General features: G+C 39.1%; 4 protein-coding genes across 5 annotated transcripts in view; 3 read left to right on the forward strand and 1 right to left on the reverse strand.

Moving 5' to 3' along the window:
• LOC125216735 (protein DETOXIFICATION 14-like) overlaps positions 1–3,248 on the forward strand; it is a 10,505-nt gene extending 7,257 nt beyond the window's left edge. The window contains exons 3-8 of the mRNA XM_048118501.1: positions 1,112–1,662; positions 2,013–2,099; positions 2,185–2,241; positions 2,335–2,573; positions 2,656–2,861; positions 3,112–3,248. Coding sequence (XP_047974458.1) covers positions 1,112–1,662; positions 2,013–2,099; positions 2,185–2,241; positions 2,335–2,573; positions 2,656–2,861; positions 3,112–3,177 — 1,206 coding nt within the window. The 3' untranslated portion in view covers positions 3,178–3,248. The remainder of the gene's footprint in view (positions 1–1,111; positions 1,663–2,012; positions 2,100–2,184; positions 2,242–2,334; positions 2,574–2,655; positions 2,862–3,111) is intronic.
• An 892-nt stretch (positions 3,249–4,140) lies between these two features.
• LOC125213393 (ATP synthase subunit beta, mitochondrial-like) lies at positions 4,141–7,505 on the forward strand. Its single transcript, XM_048113909.1, has 9 exons — positions 4,141–4,672; positions 5,305–5,380; positions 5,469–5,557; positions 5,675–5,792; positions 5,876–5,979; positions 6,071–6,229; positions 6,322–6,546; positions 6,625–6,936; positions 7,107–7,505. Exons 1-9 carry the CDS (start codon positions 4,214–4,216, stop codon positions 7,218–7,220), a joined length of 1,656 nt encoding a protein of 551 aa, XP_047969866.1. The 5' UTR covers positions 4,141–4,213; the 3' UTR covers positions 7,221–7,505.
• Positions 7,506–8,595: 1,090 nt separating this feature from the next.
• Positions 8,596–11,174, forward strand: LOC125213597 (fruit protein pKIWI502-like). The gene is made up of 5 exons (XM_048114233.1): positions 8,596–9,227; positions 9,572–9,671; positions 9,782–9,877; positions 9,954–10,034; positions 10,746–11,174. Exons 1-5 carry the CDS (start codon positions 8,755–8,757, stop codon positions 10,806–10,808), a joined length of 813 nt encoding a protein of 270 aa, XP_047970190.1. The 5' UTR covers positions 8,596–8,754; the 3' UTR covers positions 10,809–11,174.
• Positions 11,175–11,700: 526 nt separating this feature from the next.
• Positions 11,701–13,621, reverse strand: LOC125213596 (sarcoplasmic reticulum histidine-rich calcium-binding protein-like). 2 transcript variants are annotated; one of them, XM_048114232.1, is made up of 3 exons: positions 13,510–13,621; positions 13,088–13,153; positions 11,701–12,657 (listed from the first exon to the last, which is right to left on the reverse strand). In XM_048114232.1, exon 3 carries the CDS (start codon positions 12,641–12,643, stop codon positions 11,825–11,827), a length of 819 nt encoding a protein of 272 aa, XP_047970189.1. In that variant the 5' UTR covers positions 12,644–12,657; positions 13,088–13,153; positions 13,510–13,621; the 3' UTR covers positions 11,701–11,824. The 2 variants fall into 2 exon arrangements, with proteins under 2 accessions (XP_047970189.1, XP_047970188.1); XM_048114231.1 differs by having other exon boundaries at positions 11,701–12,690.
• Between the last annotated feature and the right edge of the window lie 53 nt (positions 13,622–13,674).

Consider the following 13,674-nt stretch of genomic DNA (forward strand, 5'->3'; position numbering starts at 1 on the left):
CAGATTTACATTTTTAATCTTCATCTCTTTTATTCTCTACGATTATGGAGCTTTTTATCTTTTATATTTTACAGCTTCAGCGTGATTGTACGCAATTCCATCTCACTTTGCCCTATTTTGATTAGCCCCTTTTGTTATGAATTTGGGCGAATGATTGATGATTTGATGCTTTGCTGCACATTTTGGTTTTGCCCTTGATGAAATGATGCTAAATTTAGTGAATCGCTGTGGTTGTTGAAATTTCTTGGCTGTCTGTTGCTCTTGAAATAGGGATTGATTGTTTAAGCTTATTTTAGAGAGCTAATGTTTTTGTGAGTTTGCGAGCTGTTGAAGTGTTTGGATAATCGAGCTTATATGATAAGGGTCTGTTTGATACTTAAACTGTGAAATGGTAAAATAGTGAAGTGAAGTTAAAAGTGAAGAGAGTTAAAGTGTGGGACATGTTTACTTAAATATGGTAAAAGTGAAACAAGATATATAATGAAGGACATTCCGAAATGAAAAATGGAACAAGTAATGGCGACAGAGGGAGTATAAGATTATGAAAAACAAATTGAGATTCAAGAACTTGTTTTTTGGAGCTTGTAAGCTCTAATTTTTACTGTATAAGTTGTGTTTGAGCTTATTTTGACAAATACTTTTTCAAAAGAGCTTAATCCGATAAACACCTTCGTTGGATGAATTTCTGCTAAGATTTAGCATAGTTAACAGCAAGTTTGTTACTATCAACATTGACTCCGATTTGGAACTATTAGTATGTAGACTGACATTTCATTCATGCATAAGACTATCTGTTGGTTGCAAATTTGTGGTGTTGTAATAATCAAATCGAAAGTTATATACTGTTCACACTCAGCTTCTAGTCTGTAGTTTCTCTGCTTCAACAAAAATAATTTCGTTCCGAGCATATGTTAAAAGAAGCAATCGTAGTTTACTAAGTTTTTACACATTTCAGGTTCATAATGAAATATAATTGCTTTCACGTTTCTTCGAAACTTTAAGGCGTGTGTTGGCCTAGTTTTAATATTGGAACATGGCGTGTTCTTTAAATTTAATGTTGCAATTACCAGAAATAGAAACTGTTTGAATTCTCCCCTGTGGTGAATAACAGCTAGGTATGGCTAGTGCTCTAGAGACGACCAGTGGGCAGGCTTTCGGAGCCCAACAATACGAGAGAGTCGGAACTCAAACCTACACAGCCATCGCCTCTCTTCTCTTTGTGTGCGTTCCCTTGTCCCTCCTGTGGATATACATGGGGGACTTGCTCAAACTGGCCGGCCAAGATCCTCAGATTTCACACGAGGCTGGGAGGTTCTCAGTTTGCCTCATCCCGGCCCTCTTTGGGTACGCGGTTCTGGAGCCGCTCATTCGTTACTTTCAGATGCAGAGCTTGACCGCCCCACTGCTCGTGAGCTCGTGCACCACACTCTGCATCCATTTGCCTGTGTACTGGGTGCTTGTTTACAAGTCGGGGCTGGCGAATCTAGGAGGTGCTGTCTCCATTGGCCTTTCCACATGGTTGAATGTCGTCATCTTAGGTTTGTACATGGGGTTTTCGCCTGACTGCAGGAAAACGAGAGCTCCGATCTCGAGTAAGATATTCGAGATCCAAGGCATGAAGGAGTTCTTTCGCTTTGCAGTTCCTTCCGCTGTTATGGTGTGGTAAGTCGCTTCTTTGAACTTGTTATTGTTGAAGTGTGAAGTCTTAAGGTACTGAACATATGAATCTAGGAATACTCCTTCCGTCCTATTATAAGTGAGTAGTATCCTTTTTTATGCCGTCCCTCTACATACTCTTAAATAGCGAACCAAATATAATTGGACGAAGGGAGTAGTTGTTTCCCTTTGTATTCAGCATCTAAAAAAATATAATGATAAACTCTAGCTTGGTATCGACCTCAAACATAGTTACATATGGTAACAGACTGGCTAAACAGCTATTTCGCGTTCTTTATTACTTTTCGTGATTGTGGTGCGTGTTATTTCCCAACAGTTGGGCCGTCTTTTTGCAGTCTAGAGTGGTGGTCGTATGAGTTGATGATCTTGATGTCGGGGCTATTACCAAATCCTCAGCTTGAGAGCTCAGTGCTGTTTGTGTGGTATGTGTGGATGTGAACACGTCTGCTTCAATTTTGTAATTGTAGCTTTGTATGTTTCTTGACTTACTATCCCTTTTTTCGACAGCCTAAACTCTATCTCTACGCTCTATGCAATGCCGTTCGGATTTGGTGCAGCAGCAAGGTATACACCAACAATGACAAAAGCTCTTAGTTTTATGTTCATGTTCATGAGTTTCTTTGATTTAGGTTTTGATGCTTGCTTTTTAATCTTCAGCACCAGGATTTCGAACGAGTTGGGAGCCGGGAGACCGGAGGGGGCACGTCTCTCGGTTAGGGCGCTGGCGCTCCTTGCTGGTGTGAGCGCGTTGGTTATAAGTTCGTGTGTGTTTGCAAGCCGGGGTGTTTTTGGCTACATTTTCAGCAACGAGAAGGAAGTCGTGGACTATGTAGCGTACATGGCTCCACTTCTCTGCCTGTCGATCATAACGGACAATGCCCAAGGATGCCTTTCGGGTTATCATCTTTTCTTTCCTCGAGGTTTATTTTAATCAATACGAAGATTATGTATGTGATCATGTCGTGTTTGTGTTTGTAGGGGTTGCTAGGGGATGCGGGTGGCAGGACCTTGGCGCCTATATCAACCTTGCGTCGTTTTATCTTTTTGGAGTCCCTATCGCGATTGCACTGACTTTCTGGCTTGATTTTAGAGGGATAGGCCTTTGGATCGGGATACTGTCCGGTGCAACGCTGCAGACGATTCTGCTCTCGTTAATAACAATCTTCACAAATTGGGAGAAACAGGTGTGTCGTCTTCGTCTTTGTTTGTATACTATAATGTGTCCAAGTAGTTGCCAGTGGAGCTAACGTAACAACCCCGTTTTTTGTGAGAACACTGCACTGAACGTATAAAGTTAATTTATTCAAGCCGAAGTAACTACATAAAAATGGAATTTTTCGCACATAGGCAGATTCGAACCCAAGTTATTCATTCATCGAGTAAGAAGATGCATCAATCATAAATTTCAATTGTCACAAATCTTTATTTATGTAGGCTGCTGAAGCAAGGGAGAGGCTATTTCAAGAGGAGTCTTCACTTGTTAATAATAGGCTTTCATGAAGAAATGAAATCTACATTTTATAATATAGTTATTACAGTATTTTTTGACCAATTGAATTGGTGTAAATGTTTGTCCAATTGTATACTGTTATTTTTTGAAAAATAGTGAACGTTAATAATTTGTTATGTCAATTTTCTGCCCTGTTTATAATTTTCAAGATCTTGAATTGTTACTTCATTTTGATACTTTGCATCGTTTGTTCCATATGGTGTTTAAATTAATTAATTCAATAACGCTTGTAGACGAATATATTTTGTTTCTTTAGAAGGACTCAAATTGATCGAAAAAGAAATGATATTCACAACGAATTTATATGTTAATTATCATGATTATATTAAGATAGATGCTCTGAATTATCACCAAAATCTTTATATTTGTTACCATAATCATAGGATTGATTTATCAGGTCATATGTTGCAAAGCTGTTTATGGAACAGTAAAGTTAAGTTGTGATTCTAAATTTCCTATTAGAGTAATAAAACTGCCATTTTTTAATAAAACGATTAACGATAGTTAACACCACCCGTGAATAATTTTTATTATAATATATTAAAAATGATTATTTATAGTATTAATTTTATAAATAACATATATAGTTAAACTTCGATTTATCAATTTTTTATTTAATAACGTCCATTAATTTTCGAAATATAAAAATTAAATAAAAACAACTAATGCTTAGTTGGCCTAAAATAAAAGTTGAAACAATAATCAGAACGGTAGCAATTTTTCAAAAAATTACTTAATGATGCTCTTTAAAAATAAGCGCCACGTGTCACATTTGAACCCGTTCGCATTTCTTTGATCCTTTTTTATTGCTGAAAATGGCCCAAAACCGAAACTACCCCGTCGCAACAGGATATGCTTCATCCCAGTAAAAAAAAGGGAAACAGTAAAAGTTGAGAAGTTAAAAAATTAATTACCCCACTCTCTCTCTAGATTATAATCCCCTTCTCACACAAACCCTAGCACTCACTCTCTCCTCACCATTTCTCCATTTTCTCTCTCTAAATCTCCATCATCACCTCCTCCGCCATGTCTTCCCGGAGGCTCCTGGCCTCGTTCCTCCGATCCGCCGCCGCTAGACGCACTAGATCCCCAATCTCTCCGGCTCCGAGGCGTACCTCTCGCGCTTCCCCCGCCGGCCACTTCCTCCACCGATTCGCCAACCACTACGCCACCTCGGCGGCTCCGGCGGCTCCTCCGTCCAAGGCGCCGTCCAACGATGGGCACACCGGGAAGATCACTGACGAGTTCACCGGAAAGGGCTCAATCGGGAAGGTCTGCCAGGTCATTGGTGCCGTCGTCGATGTGAGATTCGACGACGGTCTTCCCCCGATTTTGACGGCGCTTGAGGTGCTGGATAATCAGATCAGGCTTGTTCTGGAGGTGGCTTCTCACTTGGGGGAGAGTGTGGTGAGATGCATTGCTATGGATGGAACTGAAGGGCTTGTTAGAGGCCAGCGCGTGCTGAACACTGGGTCGCCAATTACTGTGAGTTTTTTTAATGTGTTGACGTCGTGTTGGATTTACATTGTGTTTGATTTGGATTTTGTTGCTGAGCTTGATTGTCTCGATTGGATTGTTTGGATTAGGGTTTTGTTCTTTGTAATTATACTGGAATTGAGCTGAATTGATTTGTGATTATGCTGGAATTGAGTTGAATTGATTTGTGATGTTGCTGATTTTATCAGGTTGAATTGATTTAAAATTGTGTTGGTTTCACCTGGTGTTTTTGTTTGATGCTTAGATCTGAGGGTAATCTATTTGGTTCTCATGGTTGATTGATACTAAATGAGCTGTTTAAATGTATCGGCCCCTTTTATTCATATATAGGCCTGTCTGAGATAAAGCTTTATTGACTTGATAACCAAAGCTAAATTTGTTGTTCTCGTTTACTATGTACTTTACCGAGATTATATATGGCTGACATTTGTTGGGTCCTTGATATTAGTTGAGGCTACTTTATTGAGTTTGAGATGAATTGTCAGTGACTCTTTGTTTTCTTTGATTCAGACATTCTTAAAACAACTATATTTTGGTTGTCAATGTGCCAATTGCTCAAGTCACTGTTTTATGTATAGTAGTCTTCCTTATTGACTAAAGATGGTTTTACATGATTATAGGTTCCTGTGGGTAGGGCCACCCTAGGTCGCATCATCAATGTCATTGGAGAGCCCATTGACCACAAGGGTGATCTGAGTAAGTAATGTTGCCCTTTTCCATTGAAGTCACTTCTGTTTGGTGATTGGGAAAAATGCAGCTTTACTAATGAACTATCATTATGCAGAGACTGAGCACTTTTTGCCCATTCACCGTGAAGCTCCATCCTTTGTGGAGCAATCTACTGAACAAGAAATTCTCGTCACTGGTATTAAGGTACTTTCCTACTGTTCACGACAGTGATCCTGCTTGAACTACCAAATTTATTACAATGTTCTTTACTCCATGTGGTTTTCTCTTGACATTAGTTTTTCATTTGTTTATGAATTCTAGGTTGTCGACCTTCTTGCACCTTACCAAAGAGGAGGAAAGATTGGGCTTTTCGGTGGTGCTGGTGTCGGAAAGACTGTGCTTATCATGGAACTGATTAACAATGTTGCCAAGGCTCATGGTTAGTTCTTGTTGAATCGCTGCATTCTTATAGATGCTTATGTTCAACATGTATCTCATTGTTGTTACTTGTTTGTTCCTCAGGTGGTTTCTCTGTCTTTGCTGGTGTGGGAGAGCGTACACGTGAAGGTAATGACTTGTACCGGGAAATGATTGAAAGTGGTGTCATTAAGCTAGATGAGAAGCAGGTCAGTGACCAGCATTGCTTATTCTGGAAGTTTTCATTTATCTAGTTTGGTATTGCCTTTTGGCTACGGTTTTCTTATCCTATGTGTTCAGGCCGAGAGCAAGTGCGCCCTTGTCTACGGTCAAATGAATGAGCCCCCGGGTGCCCGTGCTCGTGTTGGACTCACTGGATTGACTGTGGCTGAACATTTCCGTGATGCCGAGGGCCAGGATGTGCTTCTCTTCATTGACAACATTTTCCGTTTTACCCAAGTAGGCTTGCATTGCTATATCTATTCATTTGTGTTGTTACTTTGCATTTTCTAGTTTGCTGAAGTTGTCTATTGTGTTCAATATTTTTCCAGGCCAACTCAGAAGTGTCTGCTTTGCTTGGACGTATTCCATCTGCTGTCGGTTATCAGCCTACTTTGGCTACCGATCTTGGAGGTCTTCAAGAACGTATTACCACAACCAAGAAGGGTTCTATCACATCAGTCCAAGCTATTTACGTGCCAGCTGATGACTTGACAGATCCTGCTCCTGCAACCACCTTTGCTCACTTGGATGCCACCACTGTGTTATCCCGATCGGTATGTTGTTTTTTTCAAGTTTCTTCAAGAAGTTTTTATATCTTGTTTCTTATCGATATTTCTGTCTGTATTTTGTAGATTTCTGAGCTTGGTATTTATCCTGCTGTCGACCCTCTGGATTCTACATCCCGTATGCTTTCCCCTCACATCTTGGGAGAGGGCCACTACAACACAGCTCGCGGTGTCCAGAAAGTTTTGCAGAACTACAAGAATCTTCAAGATATTATTGCCATTCTCGGAATGGATGAGCTCAGTGAAGATGACAAATTGACTGTTGCACGTGCTCGTAAAATCCAACGATTTTTGAGCCAGCCTTTCCATGTTGCAGAAGTTTTCACGGGTGCCCCAGGAAAGTATGTTGAGTTGAAGGAGAGTATCACCAGTTTCCAGGTACAAATTCTTATACTCTTTCGTTTTACAAGATTTGAAATATCTGCATACGTGTGAAATCTGTATTCTTACATTTGATACCCCACAGAAATAGATGGTTTTAGTTATATCTTATGTGAATATCGATTGTTGCCATACGTGATGTATATCTCTCGATTGTTCTGTTACAGGGAGTCTTGGATGGTAAGTACGATGACCTTTCCGAACAGTCATTTTACATGGTTGGAGGAATCGAGGAGGTGATTGCCAAGGCAGAGAAGATTGCCAAGGAATCTGCTGCTTAGATATAGGTCAAAAACTGTCCCTTTCGATGACTTCTTGTTCTTCTCTCTGCTGATAATTGCGAAAATAATTGAGCTCTAGTCACTGCCCACATGAAGGATTTTTGTATTTTTGGGGTTATTACATTTCTGTTTTAGTTCTTCTATATGTGCGGGAAAATGTTACAATGGCTGTTTGCCAAGCCCCCATTTTTATCGTGTGACATAATAAGGTGGGGGTGATTGATATCGGCGGACTTGTATATTTTTGCTTCAAGTTATTTTCTGAGAATTGGATTCACCCACTCACTCACTGCTATTGTTTGTTTCACTTGTGCTTCCATATATTTCCATTTCTGCTGCTGAAGAAATGATTCGGCCTTCATTTTTATCGAATCTCATGTTTTGTTAAATATTGTTGCAAGAAATGAAGAAACTAAGAAAGCCAAGTAATCTTTATAGTTTCAGTTTGAGATTATTTCATTCATCGAATTATTCAACTTTATGCGCCTATATATAAAAGGTAGCATGCCTTTTTTAAGTAGGAAGTTCGCTCCGAAAGGTATTATCACCACATATCATCAACCACTTTTGAATAGATTTTTTTTTTTCACATGTCATCAAACACTTCATGTCTAAATTTTTTTTTCTTTCATCACTTTGGTCTGCCTATTTTTATGTCTGAATTAATACATGTTATATGTATATGCTGGTGCATTTCACTAATATTTTTTTAATTAGTTTTTGTCTCTTTAATATGTATACGTACATAATTAATTTTACATTAAGACAAAATTCTCTTTAATACTGAAAGACTATGTTCAGTCCCAAATAGCTGCAAACAAAATTGAACTTAAAGGTTAATAAATGAACATAATCATTGAATTTAGTCGATTTGGTTTTTGGTTATACTATTTGATTTAGTTTGATTTTGATTTGTAAGACATTGACACAATTCGGTTTTTAATCACATTTGCTAAATTCCAATTTAAACATAATGATAACAACATAATATATTAGGACTTTTAAATCTTGACTGCAAATTACATTGCCAATAAATAAATAAATCAAGTAAATTATTGGAAAAATTATAAAGTCATGCCATATTGATTTTTTCTGCAAATTTTAAATTAAGTTGTCTACGTATAATATATTGTAAACATTTTTATGAATAGATAATACTGTTTAACTCGTCGACGGTTACAACTACGATGATTTCTCGATTTTAATAGCACATAATTTCACAAAAAAAGTAGATTCTCATGAATGATAAATGAATAACAGTCCAAAATTCATCATTTTCGTCGGAATAATAGAACATAAATCCAAAATTCATTATTTTAACAATAATATGAAAATTAGGCAAAAAAAATAAAATAAAAAGACTAAAAGTGAGGTCATATTGAAAAGTCAGGAATCAAACCGTTCAAAACACCGTATCTACGGTGAGCCTGTGCACACCAGAACCCCCCAACCCCACCGCCTGCGGCGGCGATTTCTGGTCTCTTCTTCCAAAAATTCCCACCCTCAGCTCCCATGATCCCTCCTCCACCTACCCATGACCGTCGCTAAATCCACCGCCCTTCGCCACCTCTCCCGCCTAATTCTCCACCGCGGCCTCGCTGTCTCCGCCGCCGCCCTCCGCCACGACACCACCGTCTGGACCCCAACACCGCTCGTCAAAGTCTCCCCCGCCGCCGAGTCGCTATTCCTCGTCACCGTCGACGTATCGAGATCCCCCGAGCTCGCCGCGTCCTACACCAGCCCCGGCCAGTACCTGCATCTCCGCCTCCGCGACCGCCGCACGGTCCTCGCCATCTCCTCGCCTCCTTCGATCGCCGCCTCCAGCGGCGTGTTCGAATTTCTGGTCAAGCCTATCGCCGGCTCCACTGCGGAGCTCCTCTGCGAGCTTCGGAGAGGCGATGTTGTCGAATTGAGTCAGGCGGTTGGTGGCGGCTTCGATGTGGATCGAATCTCGCCGCCGGAGAATTATCAGACGGTGCTCATGTTCGCCACAGGATCCGGAATTAGGTAAATAGATACATTTGTTTTAGCTGTACCAATTATTTGTTGTCAATTATCTCGCTGCAATTGTGGCTAATTATGAGCTGATGCTGCCTTCATTGATTCCTCTGCAATTCCATTGCTTGGTTGCCTGGTTTTGTTTCTGAATGATTTCAATGTTAAACTAGCACATCTATTGATTGAATCAAACATTCAAACTTTGTTTAGCTGGATTTGGCATAATTCATGAAGAATTATGTGAATAGAATTTCCATAACTAGAGAAGAAGCTGTTTAACATTGCCTGTATTTTCTTGTATGCTTCCATTCCTTATGTTGTGTGTTAACTCCACTCCATCTTGTTATACGCAGCCCAATTCGGTCTTTGATCGAGACAGGCTTTGGTGCTGATAAGAGAAATGATGTTAGACTCTATTACGGGGCCACAAACCTTAATAGAATGGCATATCGGGTACTCTTCTACTGCTTATTATTTCTGATTGGAGGGTTAAGAAATTGTAGTTGTCCTTGTTCTAGTTTTACTTTTTTTCATATCATAGATCTGTTCTGTAACCTCTGTAGGAGAGGTTTCAAGAGTGGCAATCAACAGGAGTCAATATTGTGCAAGTGCTGTCGCATCCTGATGATACTTGGAGAGGGGAACGAGGTTTTGTGCAGGTTGTTAAAAACACTCGGCTTCCATGTCTTATGCATATGTCTCCCTCGTTTGTGTAATTCATGATATTGTCTGCAGGCTGCTTTTGCTCGAGCAAAAAGAATCTTGAGCCCGGAGTCTACTGGAGCAGTGCTCTGTGGCTACAGAAAGATGGCTGAGGTTTGTAGTAGTTCCTCTTCAACTTTTGACATGCAGGGTTAAATGATATAAGTATGGCTATAAACACTGATCGATAATAAATTGAAATTTTGGGACATACCAAATTTGAAAAGATGGACTTTTTAGTTAAGGGGCGTAGAGGTTTAGGTGACTGACAATGACATGTAATGAGGTAACTCAATGTGATTCAAGCTGGTTATTAACTACTCCCTCCGTCCCATTAAATATGCAACATTTGTTTTTTGGCACAGGGTTTTAGGTAGTGTTGTTTTGTGAGTTAATGAAGAGAGAGTAAAGTAAGAGAGAAGAAAAAGTAGAGATAGTATTGTTTCCATTTTTAGAAACGTTTCATTTTTAATGGGACAAACTAAAAAGGAAAACGTTTCATTTCTAATTGGACAAATGGAGTATTTGTTTCGTTCTTAATAATAATTCAAATTTTGGGACATATCAAATTTGATGAGATGGGATTTCTAGTTAAGGTGATCTAGAGGAATAGGGTGACTGATAATTGACATGTAATGAGGTAACTCTACGGGGTTCAAGCTGGTTATTATAGGTAATATATTTCCTGATCTCTTGAAATATCACACCATTATACTATCTTTGGCCTCTCTAACCTGTAGGTTGGTTTTTCAAAGTATGAATGCATGTCTCTTTTGATTCAAACTGTCGATATTGATTCATAACCTTAATCTTGGCTGCTTGCAGGAGGTAACTTCTATTCTTGTATCCGATGGAGTAGCAAGTGAAAAGATTTTGAAGAATTTCTGACATTTACATGATTGGATAGTCAGCTTGTAACATTATACTACCAAGCCATTCATTTTTTGTGCTGAAAATCTGGCATGAGACAGAAACATATAGAATAAAACCAAGTTGTCAAACTTGAACATGTTCCTGCAATGGTGAAGTTGCATTTCCAAGTTGAGGCATGCAAGGAAGCATCTTAGATTAGCAAGATGCTCAAAATTTTGATGGTGTATTACATTTGTATTTTAGGCTATTGTTGTTTTCCAGCATCTGGGTAATCTTTATTTGTAAACCCTAAACCCTTTGTAAATCCATGTATTAGGACTAATATTTATCAAGACTTGTCATGTACTATTAGAAGTAATATATGAAGACTTAGTTTTAGTATGTCAAGAATTGTCATGTATTATCATGACTTTTTTTTCTATATGGCTGAGCATTGCCAAGTTATTATACCATTTGTAAATCCATGTATTAGAAGTATGTATCAAGACTTGTTTTCTAACCCATGTATCACTATGGGTAATATATATCAAGACTTGTTTTCTATATGGCTGAGCATTGAGGTAGATAGGTACCATTTGACCACTATGATAAATAAAAATAAGATAGATAATAGTAAACCAATAGAGGTTATCTTGAGACAAAAGAGGTACATAAGTATTTATAGTCTAGCTGCAGTTTCTTGCCAGCAAATACTCCCTCCGTCCCCCATTAGGAGTCATGGTTTGACCGGGCACGAGTTTTAAGAAATGTAAAGAAAAGTTGGTTGAAAACGTTAGTGGAATGTGGAACCCACTTTTTTATATTGGTTTTATAATAAAATGTGAGTGAAGTGAGTTAGTGGAATGTAGGACCTACTACTAATTATGGTAAAAATGAAGTGTGACTCTTAATTGGGGACGGACCGAAATGGAAAAAAGTGACTCCTAATGGGGGAAGGAGGGAGTAACAGTTAGATTCAAGGGATGCCAAGGAATCTAATCTTGATAATTCAGTTAAGCATTTTCTGGGGCATTATATCTTCAATATACCCATCAGGAGAACTGCAAGGTTTCATCTTTGTTGGATGTCGTCGGCTCACGTGACTGTTGACGACCATTAGTGTGGTGATGGTGGTTGTGCCTATCCGAATCAGACGTGTCGTGGCTGTGTGACCGATGAACATGTCCATGGTGCTTGCGACGATGTTCCCTTCTGCCTGCATCATGCTCCTCACTCGAAGAATCAGGATCATGTGCTCGTTCATGATGATGGTGATGTTTATGATGCTTTCTATTGCCTTTTCTTCTAGCATAATGCTCATCCTCGTCACTTTCGGAGTCAGAACTTGAACTTGGGAGTGAATCATGCCTGCGTTTCCTATGGCCATGCCGCCTCCTTTTCTCGTCAAAGTCGCTGCCATATCCATCACTGCTGTCATCATCCAAATCAGAGGATCTTCTCTTTAGCTTCTTCCTAAGTTTCCTGTCCTTGCTCTTTTCATGGTCCAAATCGTATCCATCACTGCTTTCGTCATCAGAATCATACGACCGCCTCTTTGGCTTCCTCTTGGATTTCCTATCTTTCCTCTTCTCATGGTCTGAATCGGAGTGGCTCTGCTTTCTTCGCTTCTTGTGGGACCTTTTCGTCCTTCTTCTCCCTTCGCCACTATCACTATCACTATCACTATCAGACACCGAGACAGACCTCCTCTTGTGCTTGCCAGCTTTTTCCTTCCTCGCCTTGGCTTCAGCATCAGCTCTTGCCTTTGCAGCGGCTTCAAGCTTTTGCTCCCATTTCAGGGGCGCCTCCTTCTTCGCCAAAACTCTCCTTTTCTTCTCCTCAACGAGCTGCATAAATGTCTTGGCATCCATAAACACAAGTCTAGCTGCATTTGGTATGATGATGACCAGAAGGGCATCTCAAAGAGAGAAGGAAACAATGTTAGTTCCTCCAACACTAAAACCAGACTATCAGAATACAATACAAATAACAAATGCTATACGCAACTACCAGAAACTTATCATGCCAATGGCTATTCAAATTCTTGATCATAAAACAAGATTCAACCAATAAAATGAGTTTAAGATTCATCATATAACCAGAAACTTATCATGTCTATGGCTATCATCATAAGTGTCAAAATTCAACCAATCAAATTAGTCTAAGATTTACATATACAGCTACCAGAAACTTATCATGTATTGATCATAAGTGACAAAATTCAACCTATTAAACCAGTTTTAAATAATAGTAAACAATAATATTCTAAAATTCTTGAGACAGATAAAATGAGAACTCAAATAGGGATTTCTTACCTTTTCGACAAAAAGGGGAAATCACAGAAGCCAAGAACAAGGGCAAGCGCACCACCAAATCAACCACTGTTCAAACAAGAACAAGCTTCAAATTATTACTACTAACCCAATAATTTTTGGGGGAAAATTCCAATCAAAGCCCAAATTAAAGAGGACAATTTCATACAACATAAACCACAGAAACGGAAAACGCCCAAATAGAGTAATTGACAGCTCAAAGATTCCGATTTTTCACAAAACCCTAAATTTCATAGTCCGTTATAAGAAAAGTACAGATCCAAGGCAGAAGAAGAAACATATAAACTCATGAAATTCTCAATTTCGAAAACCCTAATCAGAACCCGAAGAATCTAACAAAATTGAATTAAACACAAGCAAACTAAAAATCTCGAATAAAAAAGAAACAAGTCGAGAATCCACACCTGAAAATACAGATAAAGAAGAGTTCGGAGGAGGAGGAGCCGCCGATGATCTTGACTAAGCTTGAGAGCTGACCGACCCTTTTTTCTCTAGAAAGAATTTGATCTAATGAACTTCGTTTATATTTATACAATAAATTAGTACTCCGTACTACTAGTTAATCTGGT

The sequence above is a fragment of the Salvia hispanica genome, chromosome 3 (assembly GCF_023119035.1).
Source record: "Salvia hispanica cultivar TCC Black 2014 chromosome 3, UniMelb_Shisp_WGS_1.0, whole genome shotgun sequence".
Classification (NCBI taxonomy): Eukaryota; Viridiplantae; Streptophyta; class Magnoliopsida; order Lamiales; family Lamiaceae; genus Salvia; species Salvia hispanica.

Coding starts and splice junctions, on each gene's coding strand:
- LOC125213393 (XM_048113909.1), top strand. CDS start 4,214: ATGTCTTCCCGGAGGCTCCTGGCCTCGTTCCTCCGATCCGCCGCCGCT. Junction 5,381..5,468: donor TGACCACAAGGGTGATCTGA/GTAAGTAATGTT, acceptor ATCATTATGCAG/AGACTGAGCACTTTTTGCCC. Junction 5,558..5,674: donor TTCTCGTCACTGGTATTAAG/GTACTTTCCTAC, acceptor TATGAATTCTAG/GTTGTCGACCTTCTTGCACC.
- LOC125213597 (XM_048114233.1), top strand. CDS start 8,755: ATGACCGTCGCTAAATCCACCGCCCTTCGCCACCTCTCCCGCCTAATT. Junction 9,672..9,781: donor TTAATAGAATGGCATATCGG/GTACTCTTCTAC, acceptor TAACCTCTGTAG/GAGAGGTTTCAAGAGTGGCA. Junction 9,878..9,953: donor GGGAACGAGGTTTTGTGCAG/GTTGTTAAAAAC, acceptor TATTGTCTGCAG/GCTGCTTTTGCTCGAGCAAA.
- LOC125213596 (XM_048114232.1), bottom strand. CDS start 12,643: ATGGATGCCAAGACATTTATGCAGCTCGTTGAGGAGAAGAAAAGGAGA.